The following is a 14,457-nucleotide window of genomic DNA, read 5'->3' on the forward strand; positions in this document are numbered from 1 at the left end:
CATCCTATCACCGCTGTGTGAGGAACAGTCATGCTTTGCTCCCTGGTTGAGTCAGACTGGACAAATCTTTTTATTGGTCAGCTAATCCACCCCAGCAGCCACGCCCCAAATCCCCATCCTTATCTTCCAGGGAGAGGGGGAAAGAAGAGGCATTGCTTATTCCCTATATTTCTTCCCCATAAAGATACCTAGAACTGTAGCAAACCCCCAGATATAGGGGTCTCAGAGTAAGAAAGAGGTGTTATCCTGGACAGAGGGAGCAGCTGTTGGTGTCCCACCCCAGTGAAAATGCTCATGGCCCCCCAGAACATTGGCTCCCCCCAGCAGCTGAGATCACCCCACCTTCCACTGTTGGGTCTTCATCCCAGGGATCTAGGTGAGGATTAGACTCACCCTGACTCTCTGAACACGCAGGGTTGGGCTTCTCTTTCTCACCACTGACCCCACTTCTGGACAGGGAGGAAATCCTAAGCTGTGGGGTGGATCACCGGTCGTAGGTATCCCTGACTCCTTCCCCTTCACCTCTACCCTGGGTGGATCCAGCCGGGTTATGTGTGCATTTCATGTCAGTACTGTTCCCTCCAGAATCTCAGCTTTATCGTGCACAGGAAAACCAACAGCCAAACCCTAGAACTGACCCCAAACACATCCTTCGATTTTCTGGTCCCATGCTCCCGCAGGTCTGCGCAGACCTCCACACCCCTCCACCCCTTAGACCCGTCCGGTGAACGCAGCCTTTATAGCCTGGCTCACTCCCCCATCCCTGCATCCTCCTTGGCTTCTGAATTTGCCTCGCTCAGCGCAAGGACGTGACCTACAGGTGGAAGGGAGGAGGTCATCTCGGGACGAGCCCCGGGGGATTGGATGTCAGAGTTTGGGCGCCTGGAGCCCAGTCCCCAAGCCCGCCAGCACCGGCTATAATTAGTTGGGTGGGGCCGTTGACCCGGTTGCGGGGCAAGTTCCCTCTGCCATATGGTCCGAAGCTAAGAAGGTTTAAGTGAGAGGCAGGAGGAACGCTGGTTTCTCGGGAGGGTGACTATCGGGATGGGCTGGGGGCAAGCCGGGTGGGATACACTGAGGGTACTGAGTCCGTACACAGGCTCCTTGCACGCTTCGCTGCGCTTGGTGAATCCCAGGGTCGGACAGCATAGCCTAGGGGCTCGAGCCTTGGGATTGGGGGTGGGGAGTGGGGTTTGAAGTAGGGAGAGGGACTGTCATGTTGCCGGTTGGAGGCAGGAGTTCCTCCGGCCTCTCTGGGTCCAGCTCTGAACCCCTCCTCTCTTTCCCTGCAGCAAAACAGCGAAACCGACCATGAGCGTCTCGGACTCCGCACATCATCCCTCCGACCCCGGGAGCGTCTCTCTTCCTGCCCAGAAGGACTTCCTCGGCCTCCCTTTACCCGACCGGAGAACCCCTTCCTGGCCTCCTTCCCCGGACGAGGATCCCGGTTTGCCCCCCTTTCCTCTGGAAGGGACTGTCCCCAGGCCTTTGGCCCCGGGGAACCTTCCATCTCCAGCCTTGTCCCTAGAGGAAGAAGAGGAGGAAGAGACTGAAGACGGAGATGACACGGTGGAGCCGGAGGGACTGCGCAGCGAGGAACACCCGAGTCAGTTTTTCGCGGAGGCACAGCGGCTTCGGGAGCAGAGGTTGTTGCTGGACGAAGAGGTGTCCGTTGCTGGGCGAGTATACGGGGTGCATCGGGTAATCTTGGCTGCGATTAGCAGCCTCTTCCGAGACAGGCTGCTGGGCGGCAGAGGTCCACAACCGCCCCTCAGCCTCAATGTGACCGCCAGGGCCTGGGAGGCCGTGCTGACCTTTGCCTATGAGGGGTTCCTGGGCCCTGCCCCGGGAGGAGATGTGCTGGTCGTGGCGGAGGCTCTGGGAGCACCCCGGGTGAAGGTCGCAGCCCAGTGGAGATGCGAAGGGGTTGGAAATGCCAGGGAAGACGGAAAGCCGCCCAGTCAGGTGGAGGAGCTGAGGGAGAACCTGCGCAGTATTGAGCTCCTATACAAAGAGGGTGTCGGGTGTGACCTGGAGCTGGAAGCAGGCGGCTGTCGGCTGCGAGGTGAGGACCTGGGTGGCATTACATTACTGCAGGTGCAAATATGTGTGTGCAAGATGTGGGTGGTTTGAACCCTACCACAGTGGTTTTGATCTCTGTTGCAGTCAGAATTTCCTTGGGGGTGGCCTTTGGTGCCTTTCCTGACCCACTGAGAGTGAGGCATGCGCAGCTGAGTTGTTTTCCTGGGAGCACTGACAAATTTAAGATGACCCTTCAACGTGTGGCTTTCCCTGTGCCCAGTAACAAGGGATTTCCAGCCAGCTGGCTGGTGTTAGGAGTATAGTCTAAGCCAGGAGAACAAGCAGAAAGTGATTGACTTAAACAGGGATTAACCAAAGGCCCTTCTTGGCATCTTCTATTTAGGACACAGGAAAGCCAGAGGAATATGGTGAGAAAACTCACTGTGTGTCCTCTCACCTAAGTGTGCTTGACACCATGGTAGACAGGAGTCCTACAGCTAACAACAAGATCTGGTTTTGTATTTCCACAATCTTAAAGACTACTTTGAAGTTAACTGTGTTCATCACTAGGAAAGCTAAGGACAGTTGAATAAATTGAGTATTATTCAGATTCTACTAACTTAGTGAGGTACGGGGGTCCAGGAATTTTTACACGTCCTCTCTTTTCATTCTTGCTTTAAACTAGTGAAGTAGGTATCATTATCCCTAGGTGCAGGGGGAAAGTGGTAAACTAAGAGATGATAACTGGTGAGAATAGGGATATTAGCTGATATTCAATAGCCCAGTCTGCTTTCACTAGGCCATGCATTCCCTTCTGTGCAACCAAACCAAAGACACATAGGATCTGACAAATGGGAGTTAGAATGCAGGCACATACAAATTTGAAATTAAAAGGTATTGGTTCAGAGATTATCTGGTTCAGCTTTTATACCTTACTGAGAGACCAGACTTTAAGACAGGTCCAAAATCACAAAGTTACTGCTCATTGGAATGACTGGAACTCAAAGTGCTTCTGGGACTCTCAGAGGAAAAACCATCCAGTCTTAGCTTGGACTGCTTTAACAAAAATACCATAGACTGGGTGGTTTGACAATAGAAATTTATTTCTTAACAGTTCTGGAGCCTGAAAGTCCAAGATCAGGGTGCCCTTATGGTCATGTTCTGGTTAGGGCTCTCTTCCAGGTTTGCAGAGGGCCACCTTCTCACTGTATCCCCACCGGTGGAGGGAGAGGTTATCTTGCTAATGTCTATTCTTATAAGGGTAGTAATCCCATTCATGAGGGTTCCACTCCCATACCTAATTACCTGCCAATGGCCCCACCTACAAATATCACCACACTGGGGACTATGGCTTCAACATATGATTTGGATGGGGGGGGCGAGATTCAATCCACAGCAGGCCTCTGTGTGCTTGTTATCATTTCTGATAGTAGTAACTGGAGGGAGGATTTACAATTTCATAGTTATAAAGTTTTCTCTAGGGTTTGGAATTTAAACGTACTTCTATCCCTGCCTTCATTTCCCTAAGAAACATTTCAACTTAATGGTGGAAACCTGCCATGTAAAATTCTAGGGAATAATGATGAATACGAGGGAGAATACAAGTGGCCATAACCCTTTCCCTGTGGCCCTGAGCTACAGGTTGGTTGACTATATGGGAACTGAAAAGGCTTACCTGCCTTGAGGAATGCAGATTTTCTTAAGCTGCCACTGATAATCACTTCTCAGGAAGCACTGAGGCACTACTGACTGCTTAAAAAGATAGTGGAAAGCCACATCAACATCACCTGTCCTTTGAGAGAGGCCAATGTGCCACAGTTGGTCAGAGCAGCTGGAGGTTTGTAAGCTTTTCTGGGAGTTCAGCTCTGTTACCTGCCTCAGAGCACTTCCAATAGCATTTCCCCCTTTTTTCTTATGAAGCATTTCAAACACATAGCAAATTAAGAAAATATTAATGTGAGCACTCAAACACCCATCTCCCAGACTTAATAGTTAACATTTTTCTAAAAAGATTTTATTTATTTATTTGACAGACAGAGATCACAAGTAGGCATAGAGGCAGACGGGGGGGGGGGGGCGGGGAGCAGGCTCCCTGCTGAGCAGAGAGCCCTATGCGGGACTCGATTCCAGGACCCCGGGATCATGACCTGAGCTGAAGGCAGAGGCTTTAACCCCCTGAGCCACCCAGATGCCCCTTATGATATTTGTTTCATCTCTTTATTTATCAGTGAAGTTTAAAGTAAATCTGACATTTTGCTAATAAATACTTGGGTCTATGTCTCTTTAAAAGAGGACATTACCATAATACCTTCCTTATGACTAATGAAGTGAATAATAATTCCTTAGTATTATCTAGTCCATGTTGAAATTTTCCCACTTGTCCAAAAAACGTCTTTTAGAGCTGGTTCTTTCAACCTAGGACCCCTTTGAGGATTATGCTGTGCTCAGATACACATCTCTTATGCTTCCTTTACTCTTGTGAGGACTTGACTTAGCTGAAAAAACAGGATTAGTTAGCTTGTAGAATGCTCCATTTTCTAGATGTGTATGTGTTTTCCATTATGGTTTTAACTTGTTCCTTTAGTCTCTCAATTTCCTATAAATTTGAATTGAGAGCTAGAGCTTCGATTAGATTTAGGTTAAATACTTTGGTCATGATACTCCATGCCAAATGCCAAATATCTTAAACTGAGTTGCATTAGGAAGCATATGAGTTTAGTGAGTTAGTAGCTTTGGTTAACCGGATAGTTTGGTGTCACGGGGGCCATGCAGACAGGAAGGGTATGGATACCCGAGTATGCTCCTTGCAGCCTGACATCATTGCCATTGGGTGGTGAGATCAGCTCAGATCTTATCTGTTGGATAGAAAATAAATCACTTCCTTTCTGTAGGATTCAGTTTCCTTCTCTTAAAAGGAGCAACAGAACTGGATGATTTCGAAGGCTTCCAGTTTAAAATGTCATGATTCCATGAATTGTACTGACATGGGCGGGAGGTGTGCAGAGAAAAGCTGTAAATGGGAAACCTTAAGTAGGAGATGGCAGTTAGAGGAGGTTAGGTCACAGCCATTCCTGCATGTGGTACCATTTTCTAATTAAAACTGGAATAACAGAATAACTGAAGCCAGTGGCTTTTACGATGGCAAAGGAAAGAACTTTATTTTGCTCACAATACAAACTTATATAAATTTCACATTGGTCTTTGCAGTTTGTTTTTTGCCCCCTTTTAGCAAATGTTGTCTATAGCATCTACTCAACTTGATCCATCAAGGCTCTTTTTCTAATTGACCTAGATTAAAAAAAAAAAACCACCACAAAACAAAAAACTAAAGCAATGTTTATCACAGTGTCTTTAGGCCACTAACATGAGAATCATGCAGGATGCTTGAAAATGTAAAGATACAAATTTCTAGGGTCTCCATGCAGACCAACTGAGTCAGAATCTTTGGGGGTTTTGGGGGTGGGTCCCTGAATCCTGCATTTTAACGAGCACCCCATGGTATTCTTTTGCACACCACAGTTTGGCCTGTGGCCTTGGGTGGTGGCCCCAAGTTGGGGGTGTGAAGCTGGGATCCTGCCTGGCAATTTGCAACACTCTGGATTCCCCTCTGCTTCTTCTTGCAGTGCACCGAGCAGCTCTGGCCTGTGGCAGTGAGTTCTTTGGCGCCATGCTCCTGAGTGGGATGAGGGAATCCCAGGGCACAGAGGTGTCTCTGCATACCATCTCTGCCCAGGACCTGAGACTCCTCGTCTCTTTCGCCTACTCTGGTGCCCTGCGGGCAAGGTGGCCAGGACTACTGAGAGCTGCCCAGGCTGCTTTGCAGTACCAGAGCTCTTCTTGCCTTGCTCTGTGCCAGAGAGCCTTGGCCCGGGGCCTCAGCCCCGCACGCTGCCTGGCACTGTTCCCCATAGCTGAAGCCCCTGGATTAGAGAGGCTTTGGAGCAAAGCCCGTCACTACCTCCTCACCCACCTGCCTGCTGTGGCTTTGTGCCCCACTTTCCCTTCTTTACCATCTGCCTGCCTGGCCGAGCTCCTGGATAGCGATGAACTACACGTGCAAGAGGAGTTTGAGGCCTTCATGGCTGCATGGCGTTGGTTAGCTGCCAACCCCGAGACCCAGGAGTCAGAGGCCAAGACCCTCCTTCGATGTGTTCGCTTTGGCCGCATGTCCACCAGGGAGCTGCGGAGGGTACGGGCAGCTGGGCTGCCTCCAGCCCTGCCCCCTGACTTGCTGCATCAGCTCCTGGTGGAGGCTGCAGTTCCAGGTCAAGTGAGGCGGAGGGAGCCTGACCAGGCCCTGGTAGTGATTGGCGGAGATGGGCTCCAATCAGACATGGCCAGAAGACAGCCATCCCGAGGAGTGTGGTGGGCCCGGGCCTTCTGCTGCGGTACAGGATTGGTTCGAACTGTGGAGTGGGGACGGCTCCCTGCCCTGCCTGCCCCAGGGCGTTTCCGGCACGGGGCTGCGAGCCTGGCAGGAAGTGAACTCTATGTGTGTGGGGGACAGGATTTCTACAGTCATGCCAACACCCTGGCTTCAACTCTCAGGTATGGGCCCCATTGAAGAGCAGGCCTCAGGGTGGGCAGCTGAGGGAAGTTTTGGCCCAGCCAACCACAGAGTCCTGGGGTCACTACTCTCACCTTTCATTCCACTATGTCCAGGTGGGACCCCAGTCAAGAGGACTGGGAGGCGAAGGCGCCTTTGTGCCAGGCTCGGAGCTTTTTTCCCCTGGTGGCCCTGGATGGACTACTCTATGCTCTGGGCGGCCGGAACGGTGATGTTGCTCTGGACTCTGTGGAGGCATATAACCCCGAGCTCAATGTCTGGAGGTGAGCAGGAAGGGGCTGTTTCTAGACATCAGGGAGGGACTAGGGGGCTTGGAGGGGAAGCCGAAGAGGATTTTCGCCTGATCAGGTGCCCTGTTCTCCCTCAGGCCAGCTCCTGCCCTTCCAGCACCATGCTTTGCCCACGCAGCTGCTGTTTTGGAGGGCCGACTGTACGTGAGCGGTGGCTGCAGCAGTGCTGACCAATACCTGTCTTCCTTGCTGCACTATGACCCCAAGCTGGAAAAGCCAGGGACACTTCTGAGCCCTATGGGCATACCTCGGGCTGGCCATGTCATGGCCGCTCTGGGGGGCCGGCTGTATGTAGCAGGTGGGCTAGGCAAGATAGGGGACCTACTGAGCTTTGAGACCTATGAGCCAAGGACTGATAGCTGGACTCATCTGGCACCTTTGCCCTCCCCCCATGTGGGGGCTGCAGGTGCAGCTCTGCAGGGGGAGCTCCTGGTGCTGGGGGGCTACAGCCACCGTACTTATGCCCTCTCCCACCTTATCCATGCTTACTGCCCTGGCCTGGGCCGCTGGCTCTGCCTGGGAACTCTGCCGAAGCCTCGGGCTGAGATGCCGGCCTGCATCCTGGAGCTGCCCACTGTGCAGCACATAGCTTTGGTTCCCACGCGGCACCAAACCAAACCTGCTGGGTGAGTGGGGAGCAGCAGGGGCTGAGGGGGTGGAGGAAGGGATCAGAAATATCATGAGAGAAGGACACAGATGATGGGGGGAGAAGGAGAAGGCTTTATTCACGATAGCATTTTATTCTAGCACAATGTTTCATAACTCACAAACTGCTTTTGTATATATGATCTCTGTTGAGCAAAAGGTAGCTCCAGAACTCCTGGAAAAAGGGGGAGGCAGCTGAATGCCTGGATAAGGTGAGGAGGCCCAGGAGCAGCTCTACAAGGTTTAGGGACCCTGACACAATTGTTGGTAGGGCAAGTGTATCTAGTGGGGAAGACAGTTAAGAAGTAGTCAGTGTGTAGGGGCCACGAGAGGACAGTCAGCAAAATGCTGATTCTGACCCATGGATCAAAATGAAAAATGTGGAAAGGCCACCCCTGAAAGAGTATGAGGAGTGTGGGGAAAAGGACTGTAATTGTCATGCTCTTCCCTTTTTTAGGACTTGCTCCTTTCTACTCTCCAATCCCCGGGACACCTAAACCCTCTTGGCAATATTCTTTCTCAGGTAACTTGCAGGTTCAGTCCAATGTTTCCTCAGCCCACACACTTCAGGCTGCCCCTAACAGCCTCTTGGCAACCTGGTGCTGCAAAGGAGCCTGAGTTGCCCAGGAGATGAGGCGGGAATGCTGCGTGTGGGGAAGAGGAGGATGCCCGGGCAAAGGAGCCAGGTGTCTATAGTGGGAAAGGGATGGAATGAGATTTGAGGGGTGGGATGGAAAAAGCCAGAAGGCTGACTGGCTTCTTTCCTTCCTTTGAGGTGAGTTCAGGGATCAGGAGTGACAACAGGACAGTTGTGGTATGAGGTCCTAAGTTGTGAGAGGAGGTGGAAGAGAGGAAAAGTGAGAGACAAAGAGGACTCAGAAAAGTGGTTTCCCCCCTTTCTTTCTCTTTGCTCTTGAGTTTTTAAGATTCATTTCCCTTTTTTTGGCCAGGCAAAGTTAAGTCAGATGCTTTCTTTCTCCCTTCCTCTACCGTGCTCTTTCTTCCTTTCTTTTTCCTTTCCTTTTTTCTTTTCTTTCCTTTTCTTCCTTCTTTCTTTGCTCTTCTCCCTTCTCGCACATAGTGATCAATCCCCTACTATGTGCCAGGCACTAAATGAGGCACAAGGACACAGAGATTGGAGAGCTCCTGACCAGCAGGTAGACTTGTGGGTGGACTTAGGAGTAGGGACACTTATCTCCTTCCTCTCTTCGCTCGCTCTTAGAGGTGTGAGAACTCAGACAACAGAGGAGTGAACTCTGCCCAGGAAAAGCTTCTGCTAAGGAAGTCGTCATCAAATGGGTGTAGTTTGGATTGGATTTTGAAGACTCCTTGGAAACTCACCAGTCAGAAAAGGGGAAAGGCACTCCAGTCAGAGAAAAGGAGCAGGTGGGACATGTAGTGCCCTGTGTCTCTCTAGCAAAGGGAATGCCAGTATTCCAGATGGTTCTTTGGAGGCTTCTGCTGCTGTTTCCAGCCCACCCTCTTCTCTGGAGCTTTTCTGAAGATAGTAGCTTGCACTTAATTATATATTCCCTCCATCCACATCTCTCCTAAGTCTTTCCTGTTTGGTATTTCCATTTCTGACCCCTGAGCAGCTCAGGGCAAAGAAGGGCCAGTTCTTTGTATAGGTCAGTTTTCTATTACCATTGTTCATTAAGATTCTCATGCTCCTAAGGGTGAGATAAAGGAGTCTCTCTTGTGCCTTTCTTCATCCTGGCCTGGAGGTGCTTGACATACTTTTTTTTTTTTTTGAGGTTTCATTATTAAGTTCTTTTGCCCCCCTATATCTCTGGTTTGGAGCATAGATGAACATAAGGAGGGATAAGTAGGATATATATGAGAAAAGGGAAGAAAGACTGAAGAAACCAGAGAAGAAGGAAATTGAAGGTTCTGAGAAACTATGAGGATTGAGTTTTTAGGATGAACTTCTGTGAACATATTTTTTGTGGTTTGTAGGCAAAGGCAGACTAAAATAAAGGTTTCATAATTATTGAATGATTCTTGTCTCAGTTTTTCTATTATAAAAATCATGTAAAAGTCCCATGTAATTTGGCTTCTATCTCCACCACACTATTGAAACCACCTACCCTCATAGTCACCATGATCTACTTGTCACTTAATAATATAAGGCCATCCTCATTCTCCCTTATCTTTCTGCAGGATTGACTGGCTTGAAAATTGGCTCTTTCCTGAATATTTCTCCTCCCCTGGTTACAGAGAGCACACTCTCCTGGGCCTTATCTTACTTCTCCAATCCGAAGAGGCGGTAGAGGGGATATCTGGCTGGCTCAGTTGGAGTAACATGTGACTCTTGATCTTGGGGTTGTGAGTTCAAGCCCCATGTTGAGTGTAGAGATTATTTAAACAAACAAACAAATAAATAACCTTCAAAAAATTATTTAAAAAAAACCCAAAGAGGTGGCAGAAAGCTATATTATCCAAAAGAGCATGGCTCCATTCCAGGCAGAGCTAGCAGCCAAGGATCCAAAAGTATGTGGATAGGGGTAGTTAGTTACAGAAGTCTCTAGCTTTTGCTATTTAGGATTTTGTGTGTTTGTTTTTAAAGGTAGGCATCCCACCCAGATGTGTATGGAGCCTGATTCAGGGTTTGAACTCATGACCCTTAGCTCAGGAATTGGATACCTAACCAGCTGAGTCACCCAGGAACCCCCTCATTATTGGGTTTTGGGTTGAGGAAGGAGTGAGAAGAGAGAAGAAGGCCTCTGATTTGTAGCAGGACAGTGGTCAGTGGTCTACTCCTCACTGAGAAAGTCCTGATATAGGGCAGGTAACAGGTTGGGGCCCTAGCCAAGTAGTCTGAGATTCAGACCCCAGAAGGGAGGTGGAGTGAGAATCAGGAATGGGATGGAAAACACTCACACAGAGTGGTCAAGCATGGGAATCCAGGGATTAAGCTACAGTTTGGTGAGTGTGTAGAGGCCCAGGACTCTTACCTTTGGTACATCAGATAATGAGGATTTTAGATATTCCCCTACTAGGTCCCTCCACACTCTTCTTTCAACCTTTGTGGGTAAGGATGAAATTTCTGTATTGCTCCTATCTTTTCAAGACTGACTCAGGACCTGGATAGGACTGGGCATGCAGGCTGATGTCTGGTATCAGTAAATACATTGGACTACCAGGATCCTTGGTCTCCTGTGGCTCATTCTAGGTTGTCCATGTTCTTCCTTTACCTTGCTTTATGTTCATTGTCTTTGAGAAATCTTCCCTCCCCTCCATGTAAAGTCATAATAACCAACCTGGGTTCTAGTCTGATTTTTTTTCCTGCCTTCCTCACCTATACTTGGATGAACCACCGTCATGACTTCAGATTCATCAGGCTTTGTTGATACTATCAGTTTTGCCTTTGTCCTATACACAAAGCTTTGAAATCATTTAAGCTTGTTCTCCCCTTATCTTTCTTCTTTACTTGACTCATCATGTGATTCTGAGCTACTGAAATAGAAACCTAACTGGTTTCTTATCCCAATGTTTTATCTGTTAAAAACATTACATGTATTATGTCCTGGATACCTGGAAAGTTTAAGAGGAGAAAAAGTTTAAAATGAGAAAAAAAGGAGGGTGAAAGTTATGTGAAAATCCTAGCAGATACAAAACCAAGTATTCTTATTTGCCCAGAAAGAGCCAGGGCTGAAGAAGCCACAAGGCCAGAAAACTGGAAAATTGCCCAGCAAGATTGTTTAATGGAATAATAGAAAGAGGAGATTTTAGAGATCATGTCATTCAAACTTTTCTTTATAAAGTGCAGGAAGCCAAGGTATGTGGCACAGTCTAGGTAATGAGGAGGAAAGCTGTTTATGAGAGCAGTTTCCAGGTGACATATCTATACATAAGGACCAAGAGGCTGGCTTGGACAAGCGTCACAGTTTGGGGTCTATAGGCAAGAAAGTCCTAACTACTCTTTCAGGGCCTAGACTGCATTCCAAATCTTAGCCAACCCCTGGGATCAAGGGGCTACATGTGGAAGAGTGTAAATGTATCATAGTTCCTGTTAATACAGGACCAAAAAAAAAAATACACACACACGTATATACATATGCAGCGATATATGTGTATGTCACTAGCAGTGAGATTATAGTCTTTTTTCTCCCCGCCTACCTCTCTGCCTACTTGGGATTTCTGTCTGTCAAATAAATAAATAAAATCTTTTTAAAAAAACCCGAAACTTAGAGGAGTGACTTTATTTACCTAAGGTTATATTGTTTATAAATGTTAAGTGTGTATTCAAACTCAAGTAGAAGGAATTCAAGCCCATTTTCTTTCTATCTTTTTTAAGATTTTATTTATTTATTTGAGTGAGAGAGATAGAGAGTGCAAAGGGGAGGGGCAGAGGGAGAGAGAGAGAGAAGCAGACTCCCTGCTGATACAGGGCTCCATCCCTGGACCCTGAGATAGTGACCTGAACCTAACGCATATGCTTAACCAACTGAGCCACCGGTAGCCCAGATCCTGCTTTCTTTAATTATGTCACCTCTCCAATGTAGATCCGCCTCTACAGAATGGTGGGTTTTATTTATGAAACCCATTACTGGATACTACAAATGGGAGCAATTAAAGGTATAAATGACACTGGAGGCTTAGAGACATAGTTCTGAGGAGTCTGATATAAAAGTGCTGTAACACATACTAGTTGTGAATTTCAAAGAAGCTCAGCTAGAGCACAAAGCTCTTCCTTCCAGTAGTTTGTTTCATTTGCTAGGATGTATTGAGCCAGGGATTGTTGTGAGTATAGTATATCAGGTGAAACTTTTCAAACAGAGGACCTTGACTGGCCGTTTTACCTTATCAGCAATATCTGGTCTTAGTGCAGACTCAAGGACCAGTCTCTTACTCAGTTCAGGGTTTATGATATCACCTTACCTTATTTTCTTCTGCAGCCTAGGTCACACAGCTCATCAATAGCAGAGTAGAATTTAGACACAGATCTGTTGAACTCCAGAGTGCACATTTAGTTACTATACTATACCATCTCCACACCCATCTTAGAGTCTCTAATGTGGTGGCCAAGTATTCCACTCCTCCTGGGACTATCCTTATTCCCATATATGGTTTCATTATTCCCACAAGCCATTAAAAGATTCCCCCAAGTCCACTATTTTTACATCCAAAGTTTACTATGAAATGCCCCAACCACCCAGAAGCAGAACTCAAGTCCTATGTGAGATCAGGTTTCCTGATCATGTTATTAATATGATTACTCTTTGTTTGTTTGTTTTAATATGATTACTCTTTGACATGAGTCTGTACTCCTCAGACAGGCCCCATCTTCCAAGACTTATGAACTGCTAACATCCTCTTTTAATGTGTGCATGAAAAAGGCCTCCAGGGGCACCTGGGTGTCTCAGTCAATTAGGTGTCTATCTTCGGCTCAGATCATAAACTTGGGGGCCTGGGATCGAGCTCAACCTCAGGTTCTCTGCTGAGTGGGAAATCCCTCAGTCACTCCCGTTGCCCATGTTCTCTCTCTCTCTCTCTCTCTCTCAAAACAAGTAAATAAAATTTAAAAAGAGAGAGAAAGAAAGAGGCCTCCAGGACAGCAGTTCATTTTAACATTTAAACAGTGGCATTCTGGGGGCGCCTGGGTGGCTCAGTGGGTTAGGCCGCTGCCTTCGGCTCGGGTCATGATCTCAGGGTCCTGGGATCGAGTCCCGCATCGGGCTCTCTGCTCAGCAGGGAGCCTGTTTCCCTCTCTCTCTCTCTCTACCTGCCACTCCATCTACTTGTGATCTCTCTCTGTCAAATAAATAAATAAAATCTTTAAAAAAAAATAAAAAAAAATAAACAGTGGCATTCTGTAGGCAATAATGCTAAAGACATGTCAAAGCTAACAGATTACTGTGGTCAAGGTCTGGACTGGGAATCAAGGGACTTGTGTTCTAGTCCTAGCTCCTTCTCTTACTGACGGTTTCAACTGGGGCAGGTCATTCGAACCCTTTGGACTGTCAAGTGAGAAACTGAGTAGTTAGGAAAGTGTTAACAGCTCTTTTTCTCCAACTGCTAAAATGTGGCTAGCAAGCTACAGGCAGGATTGTCCAGCCCTGTTCAGAGCCTCCAGGATTCACAGCATGGACTCCTTTTCTCAGGTGCTCACAAGGAGCAGTGCTATGGGACAATACTAAGTGTGAGATTACCTGGCCATAGCAATTTCTGTAGTGAATCTGGGTAAGTTTTTGTTAGAGCTGCATATCTAGAATGTGGCCACCCAAAATGGCCTCCGACCACTTGTGTAGTCTGTTCAAACACATGTTTGCTGGGCGCCTGGGTGGCTCAGCGGGTTAAGCTGCTGCCTTCGGCTCAGGTCATGATCTCAGGGTCCTGGGATCGAGGCCCGCGTCGGGTTCTCTGCTCAGCAGGGAGCTTGCTTCCCCCCTCTCTCTCTGCCTGCCTCTCCATCTACTTGTAATTTCTCTCTGTCAAATAAATAAATAAAATTTAAAAAAAAAAAAAACACACATGTTTGCTAATATGCAGGGAGCAGGTGTTGAAGTTACCGGTTAACTGAGTTTTAAAGGTTTTTTTTTTTTTAAGATTGTATTTATTTATTTGACAGACAGAGATCACAAGTAGGCAGAGAGAGAGGAGGAAGCAGGGTCCCCGCTAAGCAGAGAGCCCGATGCGGGGCTTGATCCCAGCACCCTGGGATCCTGACCTGAGCTGAAGACAGAGGCTTTAACCCACTGAGCCACCCAGATGCCCCCCTAACAGTTTTAGGCAGCATGGATTCTTTTGTTCTAATATTATGTAACAATGTCCCAAGACATTATGAAAGTTGATATTACATTTTTATACAAAAGGTAGAAGAAAGCAGAACAATATATTAAATCTATTCACTGTCTTCTGTTAAGACCTCTTCCCAATACCTCTCTGTGGGCTGAGAAACAAGGTCACTTCCCTGAACACAATGACTAGACT

General features: G+C 47.7%; 1 protein-coding gene across 2 annotated transcripts; it reads left to right on the top strand.

Moving 5' to 3' along the window:
• Positions 1–723: 723 nt before the first annotated feature.
• KLHL33 (kelch like family member 33) lies at positions 724–9,866 on the top strand. Of its 2 annotated transcripts, none has more exons than XM_045067476.1 (5): positions 724–997; positions 1,293–2,065; positions 5,646–6,570; positions 6,685–6,852; positions 6,957–9,866. In XM_045067476.1, exons 2-5 carry the CDS (start codon positions 1,312–1,314, stop codon positions 7,507–7,509), a joined length of 2,400 nt encoding a protein of 799 aa, XP_044923411.1. In that variant the 5' UTR covers positions 724–997; positions 1,293–1,311; the 3' UTR covers positions 7,510–9,866. The 2 variants fall into 2 exon arrangements, with proteins under 2 accessions (XP_044923411.1, XP_004781516.1); XM_004781459.3 differs by having other exon boundaries at positions 725–1,032.
• Positions 9,867–14,457: the final 4,591 nt, after the last annotated feature.

This window comes from Mustela putorius, unplaced genomic scaffold, assembly GCF_011764305.1.
Source record: "Mustela putorius furo isolate JIRA1106 unplaced genomic scaffold, ASM1176430v1.1 tig00003896_pilon_pilon_pilon, whole genome shotgun sequence".
NCBI classification, from domain to species: Eukaryota; Metazoa; Chordata; class Mammalia; order Carnivora; family Mustelidae; genus Mustela; species Mustela putorius.